The 27,516-nt window shown below is 32.0% G+C and overlaps 2 protein-coding genes across 2 annotated transcripts; both read right to left on the minus strand.

Annotated features, from left to right (window-relative positions):
- Positions 1-2,783: 2,783 nt before the first annotated feature.
- HELRODRAFT_121944 (hypothetical protein) lies at positions 2,784-6,366 on the minus strand (the record flags this gene model as incomplete). Its single annotated transcript, XM_009030254.1, has 2 exons — positions 2,784-2,978; positions 5,545-6,366. Coding segments are annotated over 2 exons (1,017 nt in total), but the record flags the coding sequence as incomplete, so codon positions are not given.
- Positions 6,367-20,801: 14,435 nt separating this feature from the next.
- HELRODRAFT_124058 (hypothetical protein) lies at positions 20,802-27,078 on the minus strand (the record flags this gene model as incomplete). Its single annotated transcript, XM_009030255.1, has 5 exons — positions 20,802-20,927; positions 22,281-22,484; positions 22,692-22,761; positions 24,228-24,298; positions 27,016-27,078. Coding segments are annotated over 5 exons (534 nt in total), but the record flags the coding sequence as incomplete, so codon positions are not given.
- Positions 27,079-27,516: the final 438 nt, after the last annotated feature.

Consider the following 27,516-nt stretch of genomic DNA (forward strand, 5'->3'; position numbering starts at 1 on the left):
AACAACGAAGAGACCGAACGTTAGACTTGAAAGTTTAATGGTATCACGATTGTTGGGTTATGCATGAAATACACTACTTACATTCTATTATTATCTAATCATATATTATCTTCACTAGATACAACATTTAGCATAATTATCAGCATCTTCGTCAACAACATACAACATATTAACCCAATTATTATCATTATAATCATCGTCACATCGTCATGAGAAACAGACCAACAAAGAACCTTTGTAATATTGTAATAGCAATGTTTTAACATTTATATATTTTCGTAAATACGTGTGTGTGTGTGTACGTGTGTGCGTGTGTGTTTGTGGTATCACAACATTTAAACATGGCACAGCTGTTCTAAAAAGTATGATATTCAATTTGAGAGTTAATCGATTTTACAGATGTTTCACTGATTAATTAAAAAATTTATAAACTATATTGAAACAAAACAAAATTTAAATAAAATGATGGATTGAATGAATGTTAAAATAATGAAAAACAGCCTACCCTTGAATGAATGAATAAATAAATGAATGAATGAATGAATGAATGAATGAATGAATGAATGAATGAATGAATGAACGAACGAACGAACAAGCGGATGAAAAAAATAACTAAATGAGTGAATGAGGGAGAATGTGTAAATGAATGAGCACATGAGTGAGTGAGTGAGTGAGTGAAAATGAATGCAACCATGAAACATTTAAAAGGAAACAAATAAACGAATGAACGAAATATGATCATTGCAAATGGCAAAAAATTACGTAGACTGAATAATGAAGAAACTGAGGGGACGAGATAATAATGTAATAATGTAACAATCCGAAATGAGTAATGTGAAAGTAAACATTTACGAGATAACTTGAATTAATAAAATTCTTCTACATAAAAGGTCGCCTTTAACCAAGTATTTGAGTAAAAGCGTATATATATATATATATATTTATTTATTTATATATATATACACATATATATATATATATATATATATATATATATATATTATAAATAAAAGATTAAAAACATCATGATTTCCAGCTTGAAAACGGAAATAATAAAAAATGAAGTGTTGAAACTGAAAGGTGATGAGAAATTAAAAGGTTAAAAGGTTAAAGGCTTCTGATTGAAGCGCCTTCAACAGAACATCAGCAGCATGGTGGAGGGATCACAGTTTCAGCTACTTTAACGTACATTTTTAATGCTCCTAATTGTGTTTGGTCCATGCACGACATATAATTAACGAGACGAAATAAATTGAATTAACTTGTTGTCAAAACATCAAAACGACATACGAGAGAACAATGAAAACCATTCAGACGCATACAAATGACATTTAGCCAATAACTTGTTAAAAAATCTTCCGAACTACGTTTCTAACAAGACAAGACAAAAACCACCATCACGTGTGCATGCAGCAAAAATAATTAAACATAAACAGACGCAACTTCATCTATCATAAATCAACAATTGCAGAGTCAAATACAACCATTCATCAGAACACACATACAGACACACACAGATAGACACACACACTCACACAGATCGACCGCCACACAAGAAAAATTTTTATTTTAAAAAATTTTTACACACACATACATAAGTTCACGCAGTTAAAAATACCTAATGCAGTCTGTGTGTATACATAAACGCATATATACATATATATATATATATATATATATATATATATATATATATATATATATATATATATATATATATATATATATATATATATATATATATATATATATATATATATATATATATATATATATATATATATATATATATATATATATATATATATATATATATATATATATATATATATATATATATATATATATATATATATATATATATATATATATATATATATATATATATATTATTACAAGTCAATTAGTACAGCGCTATTTAAAACAAAAAAGAAAAAAATGTGTGTATACATATATGTGTATATATATATAAATACATTTATTTATTCATACATATATATATTTGATGAAAATCACTGCAGGTTCAAGTTATATATTTTGGGGAGATGTATATATATATATATATATATATATATATATATATATATATATATATATATATATATATATATATACACATATATATATATATATATATATATTATATACGTATGCGCCGTAAACATTCCTATACGAAAGATTGTAATGGTTCAGCTCATGGAAACAATGCAAACACGACGTGGAATGACACTCACATGGTTCTGCAGGTCGGTTTGTTTGCTGGCCGCAGTGGCTGTTTCCATTTCCTTGCGTGTTTTTTTCGGTTGTTTCCGCTTTTTCTGTCGTTGCTGCCGATGTTGTTACCGATCCTGTCAGTCATTTTGTTTGATGTTGTTGGGGTGCAATTGCAGGTTGTTGTTGATGTTGTTGTTAGGTGTGCCATTGTTCCTATCGATGTTGTTATTCAGTTTGTCGTCCTGTTGTTGCTCATTTTAATTCTCAGCTCGCTACTTACTGCTTTTCTATTTTGTATAAAGCCACTGTATTACTTTAGTACTACCGTGATTACTTTTAGTGTGGCTACTTCTACTACTACTACTACTACTACTACCACCACCATTATTTTTAAAGCTACTGCTACTACTACTACTACTGCCTTCTAGCTTATTGATACTGCTACAAATACCGACGTCATCTTCACTGTTTTCAGTGCTACTGCCTGGAGGGGGTTAGGGTTAGTTGTTATTTTTTGAATTAACGAATCTCAATTTTTTGTAATAGCCATCATCAAACGGCATCTGGCACATTTCCTTGGAGTGGATCCAAGCTGATATACAGCTCAATGCAAGCGGCTGATAGTCGTGATAGAACTTGTTCACGAAGAATTCTCGTCTGTCGATCAGGTTGATGACGTCATCCACTCCGAACACGCAGATGGACCGCACAAACTTCCCACTGCAGGAATTCTCGCCCCAATTCGCATAGACGGCCAACCATTCCTTGTCCATCGGATAGCCTGTTATGGAAAATTTATTTTGCGATGACAACAATTTGTGATTTTGTCATCTGTTTTAAAATATTTAGCATATAATCATTATTTGTTTGGGCTGTCGTTAAGCTAGTGAAATTGTCTAACCCTCTATATTTTAACATCGTTTCCTAATGATGATTAACATAATATCTAATGTATACCATGTAATCGAAAAATAAGCCACAACAACAACAACAATGAAAACAACAATAATTATAATACTTGGAACATATCTTTTATTACTCATCAATTAAATCAAAATCTGTAGTAATAATTAATTAATATAACATAGTTCAAATTATAATCAAAATCATAATGGCAAGTCACCATTGCTCTTCATTCGAAATTGGGTGCAGTGTTGGTAGAAAAGTTTATAAAAATTGATTCATGCATTGCTCCGATTACAATATATGTATGGCATAGTATGACGATATCACGCTGTTAATTAAGCTATGCGAAAACAATCAGTCCAATTCATTTTAATAAATGAAAAATTAAAGGGATTAAACCTATAGGTGACGGTTCAAAAGCGTTAATTAAATTTAACATTGTTTAAAATCGTTCAACAGGTTGTTTTTAAGATTGGTTGTATATTTATCAATTTTGTATTGTCTGGACTTGACAAAGTTTGTTTCATGGCTGATAGTCAAATTTCAATCGACATAGAGCTTGTCCACCTACATTCTTGGATGTGCCTTAATTTCCTTAAATTGAATATATCGAAAAAACGTGTAATATTATTTGGTCCTAAAAAAGTCACCAACCTTCAAACTGTGAATGTCTTTTTAGATAACAAGCCTTTAAATAGAGTAGATAAAATTAAATTCATAGGTGTCATTATAAGTAAAGTAGCAACTTCGAAAGTAGGAAAGAACATATTCAATTTATTTCTACAAAAGTTTCAAAAAATCTAGATGTTATTTTTAAGTTACAAAAATTTTTTACAAAAATATCATACTCAATTTATATTTTACTTTAATTTATCCTTACTTCATTTATGGTATTTTTATTTGAGGTTATAATGTAAAATCACATATTTCAATGCTAAACCGTTGTCAAAACTTTTGCAATAGAATTTATTTTAATCTAAATAAATTTGGTCACATCTCTCGGTATCTAACTATTTCCAAATTTATTATCAGTTGGTCCTTATTATGTTTTACAAATTTTAATATTTTATTTAAGCTAGTAGTTAAAAAAAGGTTTCTTCAATTTCAATCATATCCGGTGACATCATCATATGTACGCACTCGTTTTACACCACACACTCCAATGTTTCTTATTTTCCCATCTCGAACTCTATTATTATTTTCCACTTCGATTTTCCAATACGGTTTAAAGTTGTAGTCATCATTACCTCGAGCATTTAATTCAATCACAGGGTTGAATCATTTTAAAAATAGTGTTTACAAACTGCTAAGATTTAATTACTTTTATTTCTTTTTCTCTTAATTGTGGTGTGTGTGTGTGTTTTTGTGTGTGTGTGATGCATGTATATATGTGTATGTAATATTTATATTTATATTTACGTTGGTATATGTACTCATGTTTTGTTCATTCAGACGTGTCGATCGTGGGTATTTTTCAACATTTGCCACTTTTTAGGAATTGTACATTACCTAATGTTACCAAGTTAATTCTTTTTTATTTATATTTTTCTAACTAATTTTTAAACTAAATTATTTCTTTATACAATTCATTTTCATTGTTTTCATGATGTATATTCCATTTTCATTGTTTTATTTCTCATTATTTTCCGTGAACCGCAAAAGTTCTTCATATTGTCATTGTCAAGTATCTCTATTGTGTAATCACTAAAAATGGCAATTTTAGACTAATAATAATAATAATAATAATAATAATATAATATATTATATAGCATCTGAAGCAGAAGTCATTAATGTGTGTGCATGGTTTTGTAGAAGGACTCTATTGATAACGTTCAAGCGACGTTATCTAGTCGTTCGTTGTTTTTGTTCAATCCCGTTAAATGAATATTTATTAATATCTCACTTTTTATCGATAATTTCTAAATATTATCACCGCTGTGTGTGTCATTAGGACATATTTCATGATTAGTTATCAAAAATTAGATAATATATGTTTATTAAGAAATAGATATGGTTTAAAATGATGGTTTGTTTACTTAGTTTGTTCGTCAGTTGGTTCGTTTGTTTGTTTTTCTTAGTTGAAACTTTAAATGACTCGGGTTTAGAAAGTAAATGCTATTAAAAAATCAGTAGAGTTTATTCACATAAAGAAACACTCAGACGTTTTAATTTAATGATGCCATCATTCACAATATAAATATGAGATCACATTCATTGGCGCGCATTAACATGAGTTCTTCAATGTATTATTGTGAACTTTTCATTTTAATTAAAAATTTTACTCAGTAGTATTGAAAATAAGCAATCAGAAAAATTAATGATAGGCTTAATTTAGAAGCTAATGATAACAAATCCAAGAACAGAAATGCTTAACAAAAATGAATAACAAAGCCAAACATTAAACAATTATTGGAAGCCTTATACATATTTAACCCAACTGTAAATGGTAAGGAGAAAGCACACAAAACGTTTACCTGAGAATCCACCAGGCGTATGAAGGTGAGGGTTGCTGTAAGTGTGGTGCAGTGTCGACCAATAGAACTCATCAGGACTCCATGTTTTTTCAGACCACTTCAACAGGGCTTTGGCTCTTTCGTCCTTGATGATGAATTCTACAAACTTTTTGCTGAAAATTCCGTAGGCCGATCCTCTGACGATATCGATGTTGTGAGGAGGTTTCGGGTTTAATTTGTTAGTTTTTCGTACTGTATGAGCTGCTACATCTTCGATCCATTCGTTCTCGAAACGATTTTTCAATAATCTCTTACCGTACAATCCTTCAATATCATTGGAGCCATTATATATCGTTAGTATCCGCACCATTTCTTCAACTGTTTTTATTGGGAATGCCTGCCCAGCCGTGTTGATCAAATATTTCCAAGTTGAATTACGACTCAAATGATCCTCCATGCAGGTTATGTCGGCTTGTAAGCGACTGAAACCAGCCCAGTTTATGGACTCGAATTTAGATGCCATATACACATTATCAAAACAACCAGCAATTGATTGGATCGCTTTCTTAAATACTTCAGATGACTTGCTATCCACGTGTATACAAAAAACATTTTGAGGCCGGTACAACGATCGAAGAAGAAGTTCTATCTGGTAAGCTGATTTGTGAACTATGAAATTGAAAGCGATTGGAAAGTTTCTAGATTCTTCGCTCAACGGCTTCAAAATAAAATTTCGACTAGTTTTGAATTCTGTACAGTTTTTGGTTAGTTCAAGATATTTCTGGTCTTCAATGGCAACTTTGGAGACAGGAATGCTCTCAGACAGAAGCTTCCAATCTACAGCTTTACTGCGATCAGTAAGGACAGAGATGCAAGAGTAATTTGTATCGATGGTAATGTTTGAGCTCCTCAGGGCTTCTTTAGCGTAATCTGGTAAAACTCCTAAATATTTTCTCATGCAATCCGTTATTGCTAAATTTCGGTTAGCCAACGTTAAATGAGCACTATCCAAACGAATGCTTTTATTATTCAAATTTTCAGTTGTTGTTTGCTTACTTGTCGGGGTGATGCAATTTTCATTCTCGTAACAGTTTAAAGCCCTTTTTCTCCGTATCGTAAATTTGAATGCAAAAACGCCCATGACGATTAAGACAAATAAACTTAATCGGTTCAAATATTGAAATATTTTTTTAGAACTAAGATTCATGGCAGCTATATTTGAATATTTCTAAATTCAATCAAATTTAATTTATTTTTTATAATAAAATCCACAAAAAATGATTGTGTACGGAAATATTTGTACGTAACTTTCGGATTGAACGTACATCAAAAATCAGTTCAATTTGAATCCGGTTTAAGTTTTGGCGCCAACAAATCGAGTTGATTGATGAATATGTAAAAAACGATGTGCACACTATATCTTTTGCTGATGCATTTACATATCTCTGTGTACACCGCCTTCATTTGAATTCTTCAACAGAAATGATAGTTATCCATAATCTGTCAATGTCAAAAATAATTTAATATTAATATTTTTTTAATAACTATATATATATATATATATATAGTTATATATATTCACATCATATATATATATATATATATATATATATAAATCGAATTATATATATATATATATATATAATTAACACTGTCAGAAATACAATTATTGATAAAAATCACAGCAGGTTCGGTGTTAATTAACTTTCTGTTTAACTTTTCGATTTTTCTAACGGTTGATAAGTTTCTTGAGTTTAAAACCAAAATTTTTGTCTATTTTATGCATGATAGAACAAAAAAGCTAATTTCGGTTTCCTATACCATTTTCGGTGTTCGAATTGATACGTTGTGTATTTGGCCAGATGCTCAAATATATATATACTGTGTCTCTACTTTGTTGATTCCTTGTTTGTTCAAAGTGAATACGTAACGCTCATTTAATTATTATCCGATAATGAATATTCAACAACGTGCAATTGGATTCCTTCCTACTAATAAATTTAGAAACAGAGGAATCATCGATAATGAAAACATGTAGAAGTGTTATATTGGACGAAATTGAAGATTGTAAAACTATTAATTAACCTTTGTAATTATAAAACTTAAATAGTTACAAACACATATATTTTTACGATTTTATTGACAAAACAAAAAATTATTTTTCAAAAAGATAAACTATTAAAATTGAATTAAATTTTAAGAATATTAGAAACGGAAATTAGCTGTACAGAGTAACAAAGCAAGCAAAAGAGAGCAAACTATTCAATATGGAAACGAAGTTATATTCTGCCACTATCAAGCTATAGCAAGTTGCATGCAAATCGCAATTTGCAAGTACATTGATGATGACAAAGCAAACGAACCTACCTTTAGTCTGCTTTTGAGTGTTAATGATCGTATATATATATATAAATATATATAGATTTATATAGATATATAGATGAACTATCCAGGTCTAATTTTTAACAAACATTAATTAACGCATGTCTACTTGTCAACTTTATACATGATAAAATAATATATATATATATATATATATATATATATATATATATATATATATATATATATATATATATATATATATATATATGAGCATTTGCCCACCTCCACAAAATATCAAATATTTGTTACTTTAATAATTCTATAAAATTTATTCATGTCAATCAGGCTTACGTGATCCTTATTGAATTATATTTAATTTTAATGTTGACTATTTTTTTTGTTTAATTCCTGTTGTTTAACGTCATTCGATTATTCCGTTTTGACTATTAAAAACCTATTAGGCTTAGCTCGTAATTTGTCAGATAATACATTATAAATTATGTATATATAAATATATAACGGAGAGACACATTTAAAAAGATGCATTACAATCACATTCACGTGAATTGTGAAGAAAATAGTCCACTCTCAACCTGACAATAAAAATATTTTTCTATCTTCGAAACGAACCATCAGAGCAAACGTCAACCAACATTCAATAAGTGCGAACGCATATAAAAATGAAGCGGGTGCATATCACACATGATCATGTGTATTATATATAAAAATATATTATATATTATGTATGTGTTATATATATATATATATATACATATACATATATATGTGTGTGTATATTGTGTGTGTATATATATATATATGTGTGTGTGTGTGTTTGTGTGTGTTTGTGTGTGTGTGTGTGTGTGTATGTCTATACATACATGCATGTATATTTTATTATTGTATGTCAAACCCTCTGTACATTTTGAAAAATAGGGGTGGGTCAATTACGGCCCGTGAAGCTATTTTATGCGGCCCCGCGAGGCCTTGTTCGCCAGATATTATGACGAAAAAGACCCACAAATCTTAAAAATATTCTCTCCAGGGTCGAAAAAAATGCTATTTAAGAACATATGCGGCCCTTCAAAGGTAAAATAGTTCTCAATGCGGCCCTCACAGCAATACATACTGGTTTATTACATTTAAATTTTATATAATTACACCTATCCCCGATTTACACGGTAGATACGTTCCTGAGAAAACCGTGTAAATGAAAAAGCTTGCAGAAAATGCATAATTTTCTATTTAACAGTTGTGATTTTTTTCAATATTTTGAGGTGTACACAGAAATAAAAATAAAATGCATTGATAGGTAAAAATATGTAATATATTACGGAAACACTGCTTTTTATTTATCAATAATTACATTACATTAAACAGACGAACAAAAAATAAAACCAAAGGTGCTTTATTACCATTCATCACTGTCAGAAATTACTCTCATTCTTTTTTTCGGAATCGAAGGTTCGAATTTACTTTCATCAGTCGAAGTTATTTGTGCCGATTTGATGTTTGAAGCAGAAATATTTACATTATGAGAGATGGTCATATTATTAACAATTGCTTCGAATTTTTTGTAAGATCTTTGTAAACTTCTTCATATTGAGCCAAGCAAGCACGTGTTCAATCACAGTAGCATTTAGTAGAGTGCGATTAAAACAAAAAAAACTTATTTGGAAAACCGTGTAAAAGAAGTGCCGTGTAAATCGGGGGATAAATGTGTGTATCTCCCTTTCTTCCTCTCTTCTCTTTATTTTTCCTTATATATATATATATATATATATATATATATATATATATATATAAGGAAATTATATATGAAGGATATTATATATATATATATATATATAATATCAAACAGTTACGTGGGTCTATATATACATTTGTGTTTCAATAATTACAAACGACATTCTGATAAAAATGTATGAGTCGATTACTTAATAATTTTGATTCTATTTTTGGTTTTTTAGGATTTGTAATATGAATGTGAGTTTACATGCACTAAAATATTTAAAATATGCTCTCATTTTTCAATTGTCACTGGCGATCATTACAAGAAAACCATATTTTCTTTTCGATTTCCAGATCATTTTTTTTTTCATTGATATCATTTCTTTGATTTCTTTGTTTTGATTTGATGAAATAAAAAATTTCAAAGTTAAACAGTAAGTTAATTAACGCCAAACACGCTGTCATTTTCATCAATACCTCGTGTGTGTGTGTGGGTACGCGTCTGTGTGTGTTTGTGTATGAGTTTGAGTGTGACAAAATCATTTCCGCATATCACATGCTTTGTGTGTGACGCGTCGTTCTGTACCTATTCATATATGTCGTTGTGTGTTGTTTGTTAATTCTTCTAAACTTAGGAAGAATGTATAAGACCTTTGACTTTTTTATAACGTTTTAATTTACTTGGTTGATAATAATAACTGTAAACTTACTTTTGGACTAGCCTGCACTCGTACATTCATGAAAGAAAAATGATTTAATTAGATGCACTACTATGTCTGCGCATGTTTTCCGTACGTAAGAACTTAGACGAGTACCCGTACGTTAAAATATTTTATATTAGAAACATATGTTAACCATAAGAAATTAAAGCGCAAACATAAAAAACGATTAGCATAAATTAGATTCTAAACTTCTCCCTGACATCTCCATCGGCAACTAATTTAATATTAATTATTTTTGTTAGTTGTATGGATGAGTTAAATTATCATACCCCGTCCCACGTATGCTAGAGGAAATTAAAAATCAAATGCAAGTCATCATGTAGGAATCCAATATTCATCAAACAATTCACTCAATTCCAGATAGGGTTGTTCAGATATATATATATATATATATATATATATATATATTTTACAATATTCTATAAATTCTACCGAATGTTTGGCGTTAATATGTTTGTAGTTCGTTTTTTCGATTTTTCTCACTAAAGCTTTTTGGTGAACGTTTAGGTTATTAAAATTCAAAATAAACTTATTTTTCGAATTCATGCTGCAAATAAGGCCATATTTCAATTCAGAATGAATCATCATCAGTGCTCCTTGCTGTATATATAGGGAAATATTGACTTTGTCAAGATGAACTTTGACGTTGTAAAAATTAACTTTGGTGTTGTAAAATTGAACTTTGATGGGAATTAGGTGTCAGGTTTCTTTATTGGCTGGTCATCTTCTTTGGTCTCCTTTTCTTCATGGATAGCATCATATTCTTCTTTGTCACTATTTACGATGCTAGTTTCTTTTACTTCTTTGTTTTCGTTGTTGGTTAAGCGCCGGGTTGGGAGTGAGGTTGTCATTTTTTGTTGTATATTTATTTTTGGTTTATTGATGTCAATTACGACTGCTTCTGCAATTTTAAGATGCGTGTAGTTGCTGTTCTGGTATATTACTTTGGTGTTGCTGTCGAGGATTTCACGGCTAATTGTGATTGAGTGTGTTGAGTCCAAATGAGATTTGATAACACCAGTAGTAATCCCGATATATGAGTCATGTTGACGTGCACAGCCGTCAAAGGGGCAATTAAATTCATATATTATGTGATTACGCTTTAACTCAGAGTTATCTCTAGGACTGCAGTTGTTTTTCAGTATTAGGTGAGACGTCTTTTTATTGTTGTAATAAATTCGGAGTTTAACTTTACTATTTGGGTTGGTTGGTGTGACATTTTTATTGATGATATGTTTAAGAATAGCTTCATCTACCTTGTATGCAGTTGACATGTGATTTCTGTAATACAAGATGATGTCGTTATCTTGATTGTTGGTACTAGGAAGGTTATTGCTGTGTAGTAAGTTAAAGGCAAATTGCTCGTCAAACGTAGAAGGTTTAATTTAGTAATTTAATTGATAAGTTGAGGTTCCCCAATATCAATCAACAATAATATGGCAAGCTTTAAAGGTGGATCAAATTTTTAAAAATAAAATATTATTATTATTGTTTTTGTCATCATCATCATCATAATTATTATTAATGCCATCCTAATTTCTCAGCCAAGTTGAGGCCAGCTAGCAACTGCGTGCACTATCAAACAATTATTTTAAAATTTCTATTTAATTGCACGGAGAAGAGTTTTACTATTGGCATAAACAGGGTTGTTGAATGACTATGTAGGTCATAGTCATAGTGTTGTTAACGAAACGACACATGAATGAGAGAAAATTAATATATGTTCACCCAATGGTTTTTAGCTATAGTCATTAAACAATATCTAAAACATGATGATAAGTTAGGGGAAAATTGTTCATCATTTGAAATTGTTCGGCTCGCAAATAATTCGAGTGCATGTCTCCATAACCAGAAGTCGCAAAAATCATTTAATAGTTATCAACACAATCAGTTTATGTCATCTAAGTTTTAAAAAAATAATACGTGTTTGTTGTTTACGTGAAATTTAATTCAATTTTTAAAATTTTTCAGTCAGCTATATCTCGTTGGCATGGTTAGCCTATATGAATGTATGAATGTTTCACATCCAAGTATCCAAGTATTTCTATATACGCATGTGTCTATATATGTCACACACACACACACACACTCCCGCGCATATATATATATATTATATATATATTATATATATATATATATACCTATGTTGGTGGTGATCCGTGACGTTCCTTTTAAATTCGTTGAAATAAGGTGTTCATTTGTTATTAGTAGATATAAATATGTTTTTACATGTTGGTTGTAAACTGCATTACATACTAATCAATACTATGTATCGGGTAACTTATTTATATTCCACATCTCACTCATCATAACTTGCATCGTGTTGAAAACAATCAAAACAGTCGTGAAATGATAATGAATGTTGATTGTTGGTTTTTTTTAGGTGAGTTTGAATTTGCAGATCTCGAAATGAAATATGGTAAAAAGTTGAGACTGACAACGAGCAAGAAACTTCAAAATCCTAAATCATGGGGATTCGATGTTGTATCGAATGTCTGAAAACAGAGAAACAAAATATGATTCGTGTGATATAGGTTGTAAATTAAAAATGAATATTTGCTCTGACAAAAGAAGCTTACTAAATATTGTTTATATTTGTCTTACCATTCTCCATAATTATCATTCATAATATCAAACAATAGCCACTAGTGATAATTATACTACAACATAGAAACAACATAAATGCGAATGTAAAACTTTTAATTGGTCACCAAGTTAGCTCAGTTGGTAGAAGTGCCATGACTCGAGCTGTCGAGCCTGGTTCGAATGCTGTCTGTCAGAAACTGAAAGATCATCATACGCATACGCGTATGTGTACGTGCCTTGGATAGTGTACAGTACAGCCGAGTGGAAAATAGCGTGCAAGCAAAAAAATCAAACAAAAATAAATAAAAAAAACTACCTGCCTTCATTAAAACCATCAATAGGACATTTAATTAACGATCGAATGAGTAGCACACCTGCTGTGAGTACATAGGCCTAATTGTTTCTTAATTTAGTAGTAAAATGTGAATATTAGTAGAAAAAAATCCATACATTTGCATTTAAATCTCATCCCAGTTTGATTTCCAAATTAAACAAATTATTTTTATAAATTTTCAAAGTTATTCATTTAATCTGCCTTTTTAATTTAATTTTTTTATAGATTTTATTCTGAATTTGCGAGTTTAACTGGTTATTTTTATCACCCTGAAAGATTTTTAACAACATTTCAACAGTATTTAATGATATTGTAAATGAGTTTTGATTAAAAAAAGTTATATATAAATAAGGTTTGATATGAATAAAGATGAAAATGTATTCCCAGTAGCAATTAATTATAAAACCATCAAATTTTAATGACAAACTCTAAAAAAAACAACCAAACATATCAAACAGGCGTGGAATGAATGGGAAATTCTTAGTTAGGTTTCCTTTTAGAAATTTCCATGTAGCATTTATTGATCGCTTCCAGTAGCTGCTATCCTGCTGAAGCTCTCAACTTTCAGTTTTCATTTTGTCGTGTGTGTGTGTGTGGTGTGTGTGTGTGGTGTGTGTGTGTGTGGTGTGTGTGTGTGGTGTGTGTGTTTGTGTGTGGTGTGTGTGTGTTCGTGCGTGCTTCTTAACTGCTACCATAACATTTCCCTCCCTCATAATAATATATATCCTTCCAGTTCATTCACATTTCTCTTTCATTTAAATATTTGTCATTCATTCCATTTATTCATTCATTCTTTGTTAGTTCGTTCTTTCGTTCGTTCATTCATCCGTTCTTTCTTTAAATATTTTGGAAAATTTAATTTTTTAATGTTTTTAAAATAAACTAAATAGTCAACATATTAATGTTCTTTCGATTTAAATTTGTTAGAATTAACAGGAAATGATTTTTTATTGAAAGATGACAATTTGTTTGATAATTGAAAACTGGAAACTTTATTTCAAGTCGCTAAAATGTAGCTTGCTTTTTAAAATTCTAACCGATTAACTTACTATAAACCGGTGACATTTTGAAAATTATTTTCTTAGTCTTTATTTTCGATCAAATTGTTTACTGTGACTTGATGAACATGTTAACATGAAAAATCAACAATATGTAGGGATTTGTATGTGCATGTTTGCGTGTGTGTGTGTGTGTGTGTGTGTGTGTGTGTGTGTGTGTGTGTACCATCAATTCTATTAAACAGCTTCTATACTTACCTTCATAATTGTCATAATTGTCTGACATACTAACACAAAGGCACTCTACCAACCCATCTACTTGGCTATTAAATAATTAATCTCTATACTTAATAGAAATTCGCTAGAGATCTTGAAACTCACAAAGATCTTCATTCCAAAACAACGCTTCATAAGTATCTACCTCCTCATAGCATTTCTTATCAACTGATATTAATATAAAAACGGCTATATTTTTATTATTACTATTAATATTTATTTAAAATTAGTATTATTGTTTTTTGCATGAATGTATAGATGTATATTGTGTGTCAATGGTAAACGTGTTTATAAGAAACCGCCCACTTGAACCTCGTTACAGTTGAAAATTCATTAGCAAATTTAAGGACTGAGATTATCACAAACTAACAAATGACGAGCATCTGATGAATTGTCGTAGTTTTTTTTTTATTTATCTCAGTTTATGATCTTTTTTTATTTGATACTTCCGGAAATTATGCTTTCCATAAATATTGTACTTTTTAGTTCTTCACTGTTTTGTAGTTTATTTGATAGTTATTAGTTTTAAGAAAAAAAAGAGTCCATTTATTTCAATTTTTTTTTAAATTTCAATTAAAAATTATTCTAAGAATAGATTTTTTACACTTCGGAAGGAAATACGTGCCATGGACGGGAAGTTGAAGTTGTCGCCACAACCACTTCTTTCTGCCTTCTTCTTGATGGGTTCTGTCTGCATCATCTCGCTTATGTATTTACATCATCGGTTAATAAATATAATCACTAACTGAATCAACAGTGATGATTTACAAAGTGAAAAATCAAAATTTGTTCTTTGAGTATTAATAAGTTAGAATGAAAAACGTTTCAAAAATGAAACAACTCGAAAATTCTAAAAAATGTATGCAAAGTTCTTAAATTACCATCCTCTACATTGTTTATTTACTCAAGTTATTTAAGCCAACTATTAACTAAGCTATGTTTTAATGTAATGTAAACATTGTTAGCGTAGTTTAAAAGAGACATATGTGTTCACTAATGAGATAATACAACTGATGATATCTATATACAGAATTCATGTCTACATACAGAATTCATGTCTATATACAGAATTCATGTCTGTATACAAAATTCATGTTTATATACAGAATTCATGTCTATATACAGAATTCATGCTTATATACAGAATTATATTATGTTATGTCTGTATAGAGAATTCATGTCTATATACAAAATTTGTGTGTAAAACAAGTTCAATAAATTATAATTTTAACTGTGTTGAAAAAATTGAAGATGAGATCAGTTAATTTCAGTACTGGTACATTTCATACAATTCAGCAGTAAATTAAATTTATGAAAAGTAAGTCATGGGTGAAAATATCATACGTTGTATTATTATTCAATATTATTAAAAACCTTATAAAGCAGTGATGATTATTTGTTTATAAAGATTTTAATGTTAATCACATGTAGTTGAAATTTGATTTATTAAAACTTTTCTCTGCGTTTCTTCCTTCTCTTCAACACGCAAAGCCTGTTCTCGCCCAATTTGAATTGTTCATTACAAACTGGTCGACAGATTGAGCTGAAGGTTGAAAAAAGTTAAAAATCTGTAGTACTTGTTAACGCGACGGTTTCAATCATTTGCAGCCTAGGCACTCACGTAAGCGTGTGCACATGCAAAACATGTTTCATTAGCTAACATGATACTAGTGCATTTGAACCGGGCCAATATGCAAAAGATTGTAAAGAGAGAAACTCAGCAGTTTATGTGGAACTAAAGCTATCTGAATTATCTATATGTGCATTTTTAAAAAACCAATCTAATTTTTCTTGGTATTCAACCAGTGGCGGATCTAGAGGGCCGAAAGCCATAGCCCTATCGTTGTGAGCAGTATTGCTATTTAAAGTCAGTAAAACTCATTGTCTTAACAAGAACAAACACCGTTTTATATCGAAAATGGATCAAAAATATTGAGGCGATAAGCATTAAGAGTTGTCAGTTTAATTTTGACCGAATTACCACAAACATTGGCCACCCGTCAAAATTTAAACATTTTCAAAATTTTGGCCCTTTCGTCTAGGTTCGCCACTGTTGACAACTATAACAAGTAACCTTCGCTGTCTCTGTTGAAGAAATTGTTGAGGTTGTTGATACTTTGGCTGATAGCTCGGTTGGAAACTTTGTTGATAGTTTTGTGAATGGCTGCATTCTTTAAAGCAAGGCACTCTGTTACATGTCTGTCTGGCTGTTTGTATGCTACCGTATCTGTCCAGCAATTTTAAAATATTTCTTTATAATTTCAATTATTACTATTATCATTATTATTATTATTGTTGTTGTTTTTATTATTATTATTATCACTATTATTATTGTTATATATTATTTTATTATAATAACAATAATTATTATTATTATTAATTTTTTATTATCATTGTTATAAACCATTTACGAGACCCACCATCGCATTAAATTCAACGTTAAATTTAATCACAACTCTTAGATCACACAAAAGCGAAAATCATTTTCGACTGGGATCTGAAATAATTTATGAATAAATCATGAAGACGTTGGTCCTTCATTCAAAAGTTAATTAACAGTTTTTTCTTTTGGCATCATTGGCTTTAGAATTATTATTTGCACTGAGATATGTTATTTGCTAAATAATGATCTTTTGTTACGCAAACATAAAAGCAAGCAGAAAAGTCTGAAAAAAGCCAGTCTTAAGATACATTGCTGTTGTAAAAAGATTGCATCAGTTTAAAACAAATTAATAACAACACCAACAATAACATTAACAAAAAACAGTAATAATAATGAAAATATTAAAAACGAATTAACTCAATAATACATAAAATAAACCCCGTCATGCTAACACGCAGATGTTATTATTGAGGCAGATTCTGCTTTTGAACCTGCGACCTCCGCCACAAGATGCATTGCAGGCGCTCCAACTTGACCAACTGGTCCAAAATTGTTGATCTTGAAAGTGTTGTTGATGTTGCTGTTGTTGTTTCTGTTTTTGTTGTTTTTGCCTTTGTTTTTGATAAACTGGTTGCACGGATTGCTGTGGGTTTTGGCGTTGTTGCCGTCTTCTTAGCTGTCTAGTAGTTTTTTGGAGTAAATTTTTGTTGGTGTTAATGTTGACATTGTTAAAACTGTTTTTGTTGCGATTTTGGTTGTTGTTGTTGTTATTATTGTTGTTATTATTTGTTTTTATTTTGTTGAGTTTTGTTTTGTTGCGGCTCTTCCTCTTGTCCTTGCCTCTTGCTGCTGCAGATGAGCGCAGCGAACTGTTCGATGACGAGCTTGAAGATGCAAACGATAACGACGATGATGAAATTGATGGAGATGATGATGACGATGGTGGAGATGATGATGATAACAAAGCTGACAATGGGGCGGGTTGAGGTGAGAAAATGGTTAAAGGTTGGGGTAGAGATGATGATGATGATGACGGGAAAGATGACGTCTTTTGTTTAATTGACAATTTGTTTTTTACATTTGTAAGGTTTCTGTTCTTGTTAATTGAGTTGTTGTTCTGATCATTTTTGTCAACATTGTTGGCAACATTTTTTGCAACATTATCGTTATTGCTGTTGTAAGCTTTGTTTCCAGAACTCGTGTTGTTACCTTTTTAGAGAAATTTTTGACAATTTTAATTACATTATCGACATAATATATTTTTTTATTATCAACATGTGAATGGTCATTCATAAATGGATGAAACGGAAGAAGGTGGATGGCTGGCCCAACCTGCACACACCATCCCCTCCTTGACGAGACTGTGGTCCTCGCTACAAAATGGTGTGTCCCGGTAGCACGTCGACTCGCGTATCTTGTTCGTATTTCTGCGGATTGTTGTGTTTTAAAGTTGGTTGTTGATTTTTGTGGAGGTGGTTTGTTGGGAAGGGGATTACGAATGGTTATTGACTGTTATATTCTTAGAATTCAGTACAAATTTTACACATAATTATATTTTCTGAACTATTTTAACTCCCACTAAATACATTTCAAACAACCGCAACAACAACAACAACAGCGGCAAAAACAACAACACATTTCCACCTACCTGATGCCACAATTCTTCGTCTGCCACCACTTAGGGCACTGCACCATCACCTTGTCATTCCAGGTCTGCACGCAAACGTACGAACTTCGCTTCCAACAAACTGGTTGAACATTCGCTGACGTGGGAAGAGTTGTTTCCGTGGCTGATGATGTCATCGATGACGTCAGTGATGACGGTGGCATCTCGGAGATGCTAGCAAGAGACGTCGGAAGGGTGGAAATGGTAGAGAGTGATGGGAACCCGCCACATGGTTCTGTTAGTTAAGTAGAAGGTCATGGTGTTAAGCGATACTGATGAAAACGCGCATTAACGCGCATTGATAATCCATTCGTTAGATGGATTGCTATCACTACTATATACTTTTTTGTCTTTTAATATTAAGGTTCTTTTTGTTTTTAAAATTGTTCTAGGCATTTAAAAAGCATATTTTAAATAATAGTCATAGCTGCTATTTATTGCAGTAGTAGTACTAAACTAAATTAAAGTAATACTAAATCTACTAAGTATCATGTAAAAATAGTATTAGATAAAAATTCAAGAAGTAGTAAAAGTAATTGAGCTTAATTTGCGTTAATAATTGTAATGAATGAAGGCGTGTACAAACTTGAAAAGAACTTTGCCTTGAATCCGACATGAGATGTGATGCATTTGTGCGGGAAGATGTTGTCACTGCAGGTTCTGCTACTGGGGAATGTTCTGAAGAGAACCATCATCTCATTCGTTGTCGACTTCAAAGTCACTTCCGGCTTGTCTGTGCAACAAAATCTAGCCAGCAGGGAGAAGGTTTTGTAAGAAGTGAAGGTGGTAATGTTGATGTGACATAGGGATTTCAACTGAAAAACATTTGCTTTTAAAAGTGATAATAATCTGTAATGATGTTCGTCATTAATTCCATCAACATTCATTATTGTTGTAACCATCCTCATGACCTCATCATCCTCACCTAGCTCCCGTCAGCGACAAACTCGAGTTGTACCTCACTTCGACATAATCCCTGCAGACGTCAACGTGGCAGCTCATGCCGAACGTTCCAACAAACTCCAAGTAAATATTGTGATACTGTGGCGCCTACAAATTGTTCGTTCAATAACAATGGTTTCACGGCAGCTTGCTTACTAACTTATTTTTCACACGATCTGCTTGTTATTCATTTAAATAATTTGCTATGTTCAGATTTGAAAAAAATCTAAAAACTACAGAAACACATGGCTTGCAACATGTAAGTAAATTGAGAAGTTATTCAAATTTCAGTAAAAGTTTGACGACATGCTGAATGTACGTATCAAGATAAATTCATGTAAAAAATTCTTTAATTTCAAACAAATGTCATTAATAAGAGTGTGATGAAAGTTTGATTGAGAAAAGCGCCAATCACTCTGCATTTCCAAACTCTGCATTAACTTGACGACCAGCTAATCTCTATTCGTTTGAGGTAGTCAACAATTTAAGGAGAAAAACATTTGAAAAAATATTTTAGAAATATGAATATTCAAATAGCTGACCTTAATTAGCCAGGTACACTTAACGTTGAATCTGTAGCCTGGTGATAGGTAGCCAGGCGAGTAAATGAAGCCAGCTGTACTGCCATCTACCGTGCCACCACAGCGCGCTGTTCGTTCAGAAGTTCATTCACCTCATACACCCACATAATCACCATAATGAATTTGTATTTAATATTAGAAGAGTATTTTAAAAAATAATATTTTCTATTCCATGAATGTAGCTTTAAACGAAATTCAAAATGTGGACGACTAAAAACTTTAGAGTACCATTATTTGACGTCATGATGTTATCGCAGAACGTTCCTGCAAATCCGTCGGGGCATCTGCATTGTCGGCAGTTCAGGGGGTCCTGGTAGCCATCCCTCCTGCAGGGTTGCATCAGTTTGGTGCCTCTGCAAGTGTCTGAGTAAATTGATTGGTTGGTAGGTTGATTGGCTGGTTGGTTGGTTAATTAATTGGTTGGTTGGTTGGTTAATTGGTTGGTCATGCTTTGAATATGGCTTGATATATTATATATTGAATTACAATAATTTTCAATTCAATGTGAGGAATTTTCAATCGGCACAGTTCAACTTTAACAACTTGGTTTGTTACCTTGAGTGACCGCCTTATTAGGTTGATGATATGAAAACAATGATTAAGTTAATAAATAACATCGAAAACCATCGTTATAACGTATTAAACACTTGAACAATTTAGTGGATGATACAACAAACCTGGGCAATAAGCAATGTTAGCCATCTTAACATCATAGAAAGATAACTCCTCCCTCTGGCCAATCACCATCGACATCAGAGGGTCACGTGTTTGTACTGTTGTCAGGGTTACGTTCGGGTCTTTGGCGTAATACTGAAATGTTGATTACATTACAAGCAAGATGGCTGCCACTGATGTGGATGGAATTTGTTAGGTGCTTATGCTTTTTCCATCGCAGCTTATTTACGTAGTTGAGAGTACAACTTATTAATTCACCTCTTTCCATGTCGTTCATTGGTTCAATTTTTATGTTATACAATGGCGAATTACTTTGAAAATGATTACAGCGGACAATCTTTTTACTTTTTAGTTTTGTTCGTTACCATAGTAACGTTTTGTTTGAGGTTTTTGTATTTTTAACAATGTAACAATCTGTGAACCGCTTCGGTGAAATAAATGAATAGTTATTAACTTGTTCATTACATTGGAATAACAAGAGCTTGAGTTGATGTTGTAGTTGATGTGATGAATGAAGTTGATGTAGTTACTGTGACGAGACACGGATGAATTTATCAAATTAATAAGTTGATGTAGTGCTTGTGATGAATGAATTCATCAAAATAATAAGTTGAACATGAAATTAGAAAATTTTACGCCTCAAATATTGCTAATGCAACTCGGCAGGTATGATTATCACTATGATGATGGCGTTGATGATGATGATGATGATGATTAGGGTAGGGATGATGAAGATTATGATGAAGAAGCTGGTGATGATGATAATTATGTTGTTGTTGTTGTTAATGATGATGATTATGGTGATGATAAAAACGACGATGATGATAAGGTTGGTGTTACAATTGTTGATGCAAAAATGATTTCAAGTGTTATGTTGATTGGTTTAAAAATAACATTAAATAAAAAAAATCTAAAAAAAAAAATTAAACAAGTAAACATTATTTAGTGTGGTAACTTACTATGATTTACAGTTTTGCTTATTATAACTAATATTCTCATTTATTATGATCTGTATTATTTATTTATTTGCTTGCCTGCTTGAAATTTTTTGACATTCGGCTTCGGCCATTTTTAGGCCGAAGAGCCGAACATTGTAATTTTTGTTTAAGCCATTACTTTTTTAGATTCCAGAACAGTAACTGTTGAATATTATTAGCGAGAAATTTATTTTGGTCATTGTAGCTGTTAAAACATCTAAATTTGAATGAGAGATTGATGATTATTAATAAGATTGATTCTCGATAAAGTATTGTTGAATAAAAACAATCCGCCTCTGGTTTTTTTCAATAGCTTGCTTTCCATTGTGAAATATTTTTTTCAAAATTGTGGCATTTGGCTTCAGTTGAAAACGAAAAGTGGATCAACTATTAGGTATTCGACCAAATTTACTATTTGCGGAATCTCGAAACAAAATGCGTTCCAACATTTAAAATGTCAAGACAATATAAATATTAATAATTACTGCAGCAAGTAGTAATGGAAATTAACCTTTGACCCGTAGTGCATATTTGAGCCCAGGTCGTAGGGTACGTCGTGCGTCACCACTTCGCCCCAAGTCCTCTTGCGAAAGTTGAACAGTTTGCCGTCTGCCACATTCACCTCGTTGATGCTCACGTGCAGGTCTCTATCAGGTCGGCTCTGTTCGTGCCACAAACCAATGCTGTGCCCTATTTCGTGGGCTATCGTCCCGTTCTGTTGAGCATTCATTCATTCATTCATTCATTCATTCATTCATTCATTCATTCATTCATTCATTCATTCATTCATTCATTCATTCATTCATTCATTCATTCATTCATTCATTCATTCATTCATTCATTCATTCATTCATTCATTCATTCGTTCATTCATTCATTCATTCATTCGTTCATTCATTCATTCGTTCATTCATTGACCTACCGACTGGCAACCATCACCGACAGAGATTGTTTGGTTGAACTGTCCAGTGAACCCCACATACGACCAGCAGCTGCGTGTTCGTTTCAATCGGTTGTTCGTTATCACTTTATGAGTATTTCACACCATTTATCCAATCATCAGACTCTTTGTTGTGTAATTTTAGAGCAAAATGATGAATGTGTTGTCAACATTGTTTCGTCCCAGTTCATTGTCAATAAATTCAATATTGGATTGGATGATGCGAGAGGATTCAGGAATGATTGAGCCGATGAAGAAAGTGGGATGGATTGAAAGTTACAATACGAAAAATTTTTGAAAATTAAATGTGCAATTATGCTGATAAACAAAAATCATGCAAAAAAATCAAAAGAGAAATGATGAACGTATGATATGAACGAACGAATGAATGAATGAATGAATGAACGAACGAACGAACGAACGATTGAACGATTGAATGAATGAATGAATGAATGAATGAATGAATGAATGAATGAATGAATGAATGAATGAATGAATGAATGAATGAATGAATGAATGAATGAATGAATGAATGAATGAATGAATGAATGAATGAATGAATGAATGAAGGGTGGGAGCGAGTGAGTGGATGTCTTAATTAACAAAGCGGATGATTGTTTGAAAGGTTGCACGCGTTTATGCATTTCATTTGAAGTGAGAAAACTGACGCTGGCTCGGCTATAAAACTCCAACGCAACAAACATTCACTCGTTCACTTATTTACTTCCTCCGAAAAATTGTTTTGATAATAAATTTATTGTGTCTGTGTGCACGCCACACATAATTTACACACATATATAGGTGCACACATGCATACATACACACACACGCACAAACGAACGCACATAATTGGACATTTTTAAGGTATTTGATATATTGAACATCGATGTTGATGATGAAGAAGATGACGATGACAATGATGATGGCGCAACGAAAACAAATGAAAGCAACAACAAACATACAAATGAAACAACAAAATATGTACATTAGCCAAAACATAATGAATTACAATAATTAAACATAAAATAATAACTACAACATACATCAAAAACAACAACAAACCACAACATCAACAGACAAAAAAAAAACAACAACAACTCAACAGACAACAACAACAAACAAAAACCAACAAAAAGTAAGCGCATTATTTGAAAGCGAGCGCGGGGCTGCTATGAAATCGCCTCAGGGTGCATTTAACATCAGTGAATTTGCCTATGTGTGTGTGTGTGTATGTGTGTGTGTGTGTATGTGTGTGTGTGTGTATGTGTGTGTGTGTGTATGTGTGTGTGTGTGTGTGTGCGTGTGCGCGCGCGTGTGTGTGTGTGTGTGTGTGTGTGTGTGTGGATTAGTGTATCCGCTTTTGTGTGTGTGTTTGTTTATGTGTGTTTGTGTAAGTATGTGTTTGTGTATGTGAAAGTATGTAATGTAGGTGTTTTAGAATGTGTGTCTATTCGTAAGTAAAGTTTGTGTATGTATATATTTATATATATTTATATATATAAACAAAAATGCATACACACACAAACACACACACACATATATATATATATATTATGTGTGTTTGTATGTGTGTGTATGCGTGTGTGTATCTGTGTTAATTTGTTTAGAGTTATATAAAGCATATATGTACATCTTCATCAGCATACACCCTTGCAGATGAGATAAATTGTCGGTGATAAATATCAGTAGAAACAACAACAACAAAATCAACAACACTAACACCAACAACAACACAATAACGCCAACAACAACAACAGCAACACAACAGCAACACAACAACCACAACACTAACAACAACAGTAACAACAAAACAACAACAAAAGCAACACAACAACGCCAACAACAACACTAACAACGACAACAACAACACAACAACGCCAACGACAACACTAACAACGACAACAACAACAACAACACAACAACAACAGCACTACTAACAACAAAAGCTTCGCACACGCGGCAATAAAGAATAACAAGGCAATAATAATAATTTATGATGGTAGCAGTAATAAGAAAAATAGCGTTGAGAAATTGTCTTTTAATGTGCCTCAATCAAAACACATTATGAGCAGTCCAATTGTTGTTGCTTCTTTCGTCAGATCGAACTCTTCAAGCTCCCCCTTGTCTATAAAAAGTGAAAGCATTCATTAATTAATTTTATCTCTTTCTATTGTGTTTGTTTGTTCGAGTTTGCCTGCCTGTCTGTCTGTCCGTATGTTTGTTTATGTGTGTGATCGTTTGTTTGTGTATGTGTGTGTGAGTGATTGTGTGTGTGTCAGTGAGTGTGTGTGTGTGAGAGTCTGTATCTGTGTGTGTGTGTGTGTTATTGAGTATGTATGTGTGTGTGCTTGTGTGTATTAGTGAGTCTGTATGTGTCTCTGTGTCTCTCTGTGTGTGTGTGTGTGTGTGTGTGGTGTGGTGTGTGTGTGTGTGTGTGTTGATTTGTTTGTGTATTAATTATTTATTTATATAACCTCCATAACGATGTGTGTGTATGATGTAAGAAATTATTTGAAAAATATGCATAGAGAACCAGAGAAAATATGATTAATCAAGATCATTTCTTTGATTATTCATCATTTATAAATTAATTTATTTATTCCTTTATTTATTCATTTGTTCATACATTCATCGTTCATCCATTTATTTGTTTGTTTGTTTGTTTGCTTGTTGGTTTGTCTGTTTGTTTTTTTTGTTTGTTTGTTTGTCTATTTGTTCATTTATTTTAAAAAATAATTTATTTATTCATTTTACAGAAAACAATTCAAATTTTCATCCGCAATTCTATTCATTTGTTTATTCTGTTCGCACCAAAATGCTGAATGAACATTGTTTTTTATGGATGTGAATTGTATCTACAAGTTGGTTGTTGGCAAGTGCATCTATCTTAATGAGGTAGTGATGGCTGTTATCAACCGGAGCAACAACACCAACGACAACAACAGCAACAACAATAGCAACAACTTATACAATCTATTTATTTGCATATAAATTTTTTTTCCAAAAAAAAACATATTCATATACAATTAAATATACACTACAAATAGAGATTATAACAAATGTATACACACACAACACACACACACAACACGCAAACACACACGCATTCACACACACACACACACACACACACACACATGCAAACAATATATATGAATACTACTACTTCTGTTACTACACCAACTACTACTATTACTTCTACTATTTCTACTACTATTTATTACTACTGCTTCTGCTACTGCTACTACTGCTACCTCTACTACTACTACAACTACTTTTTGCTTGTGTTTACAATTTCATACGCACGTGCAACGCCACAAACGCATGCAAACAATCAAACACACACACACACAACCACACACACACACACAATCACACACAATCACACAGAGCAACACCCGCGCTCTAACAATCAGAATGAATTAATCAAAGCAAGCATGCTTTACTTGAATGTTATTTTGTGGCAATAAAAGGCTCACTTCACTCCACGCTCACTTCATTCCATTGATGTCCCCGCCTATACTATCATTACTATCATTACTATCATTACTATTACCATTATTACTACAATTCACTGATTCATAACTACTACTACTTTTGTTTCTAATATTTCTATTACTACTACTACTATTACAAATACTACTACTGCTACTGCTACTGCTGCTTCTACTACTACTTTTAATACTACTGCAACTATTACTACTAATGATATTTTTTATAGGTAATATTACCATTACTGCTACTACTGCTGCTATTATTGCGGCTGCTTCTACTACTACTAAATACTGCTACTAGGTCAACTACTGCTACTATTGTTACTACGTCTACTTCAAATATTACTACTTCAGCTACTTTTACTGCTACTACTGATGCTTCAACTATGACTACTGTCTCTTTTCAGTCAGTATTAAACAGAAACATAATCAATAATACCTATAGATTTAATATGATCCATATTTCTTGACTATAAAATTTATTAATTTCTTACTGCGTGTTGAACGTGAAGTTGGAACTCATTGTGCTACATTTAATCGTACGCTCGTCCAACTTCACCAACTGTCCTTCCATCTCTCCATCTTTGCATTCGTTCGTTCATTCAATCGCACATCCATTCGTCATTATCTTCATCATTTCTATCACCCTTTTTATATCTCATCATCATCATCATCATCTTCACCATCATCTTCATCATTACTAACCCTTTCTGCTTAGCAAACAGTAGCTTGTGTATTTGTCCACTACCATCGTCACCACCATCTCCACCACCACCATCAACATCGGCAGCTACGTTAGCAGCGGCCGGTACTTCTTTGAATCTGATGCAGGTGAATGACTGCCAGTATGAAATTGCCTTGCGAATGCGAGTCTTATCTTCATCATCTGTTATAATTTGTGACGACGATGATGTGACGACGATAAGTAAGATGAGTATGACAATAATAAAGATGACTTGTTTGGTGATTACAACACTGTCAGTCTGATAACTACGATGATCAAATTGTTGAAGGGCCACATCTCGCATTTTGTTATGAAAAAAAATCATCATTTGGGGAACAATCGTCATCGCTCATCATAATCAAGCGGTGTTCTCATGAAACTAAAATCATCTTTTCATCATTAGCAGCAGCAGAACTATCATTGTACCTCATTTGTCATCATATTAATGTCATCCTCTCCCCATCATTTTCTTCCTCCTCCTCATCATCCTCATCCTCATCATCATCATCATCCCTATCATCATCATCATCATTATCTTCCTCCTCCTCCTCATCCTCATCATCATCATCATCCTTATCATCATCATCCT

The sequence above is a fragment of the Helobdella robusta genome (assembly GCF_000326865.2).
Source record: "Helobdella robusta unplaced genomic scaffold HELROscaffold_66, whole genome shotgun sequence".
NCBI classification, from domain to species: domain Eukaryota; kingdom Metazoa; phylum Annelida; class Clitellata; order Rhynchobdellida; family Glossiphoniidae; genus Helobdella; species Helobdella robusta.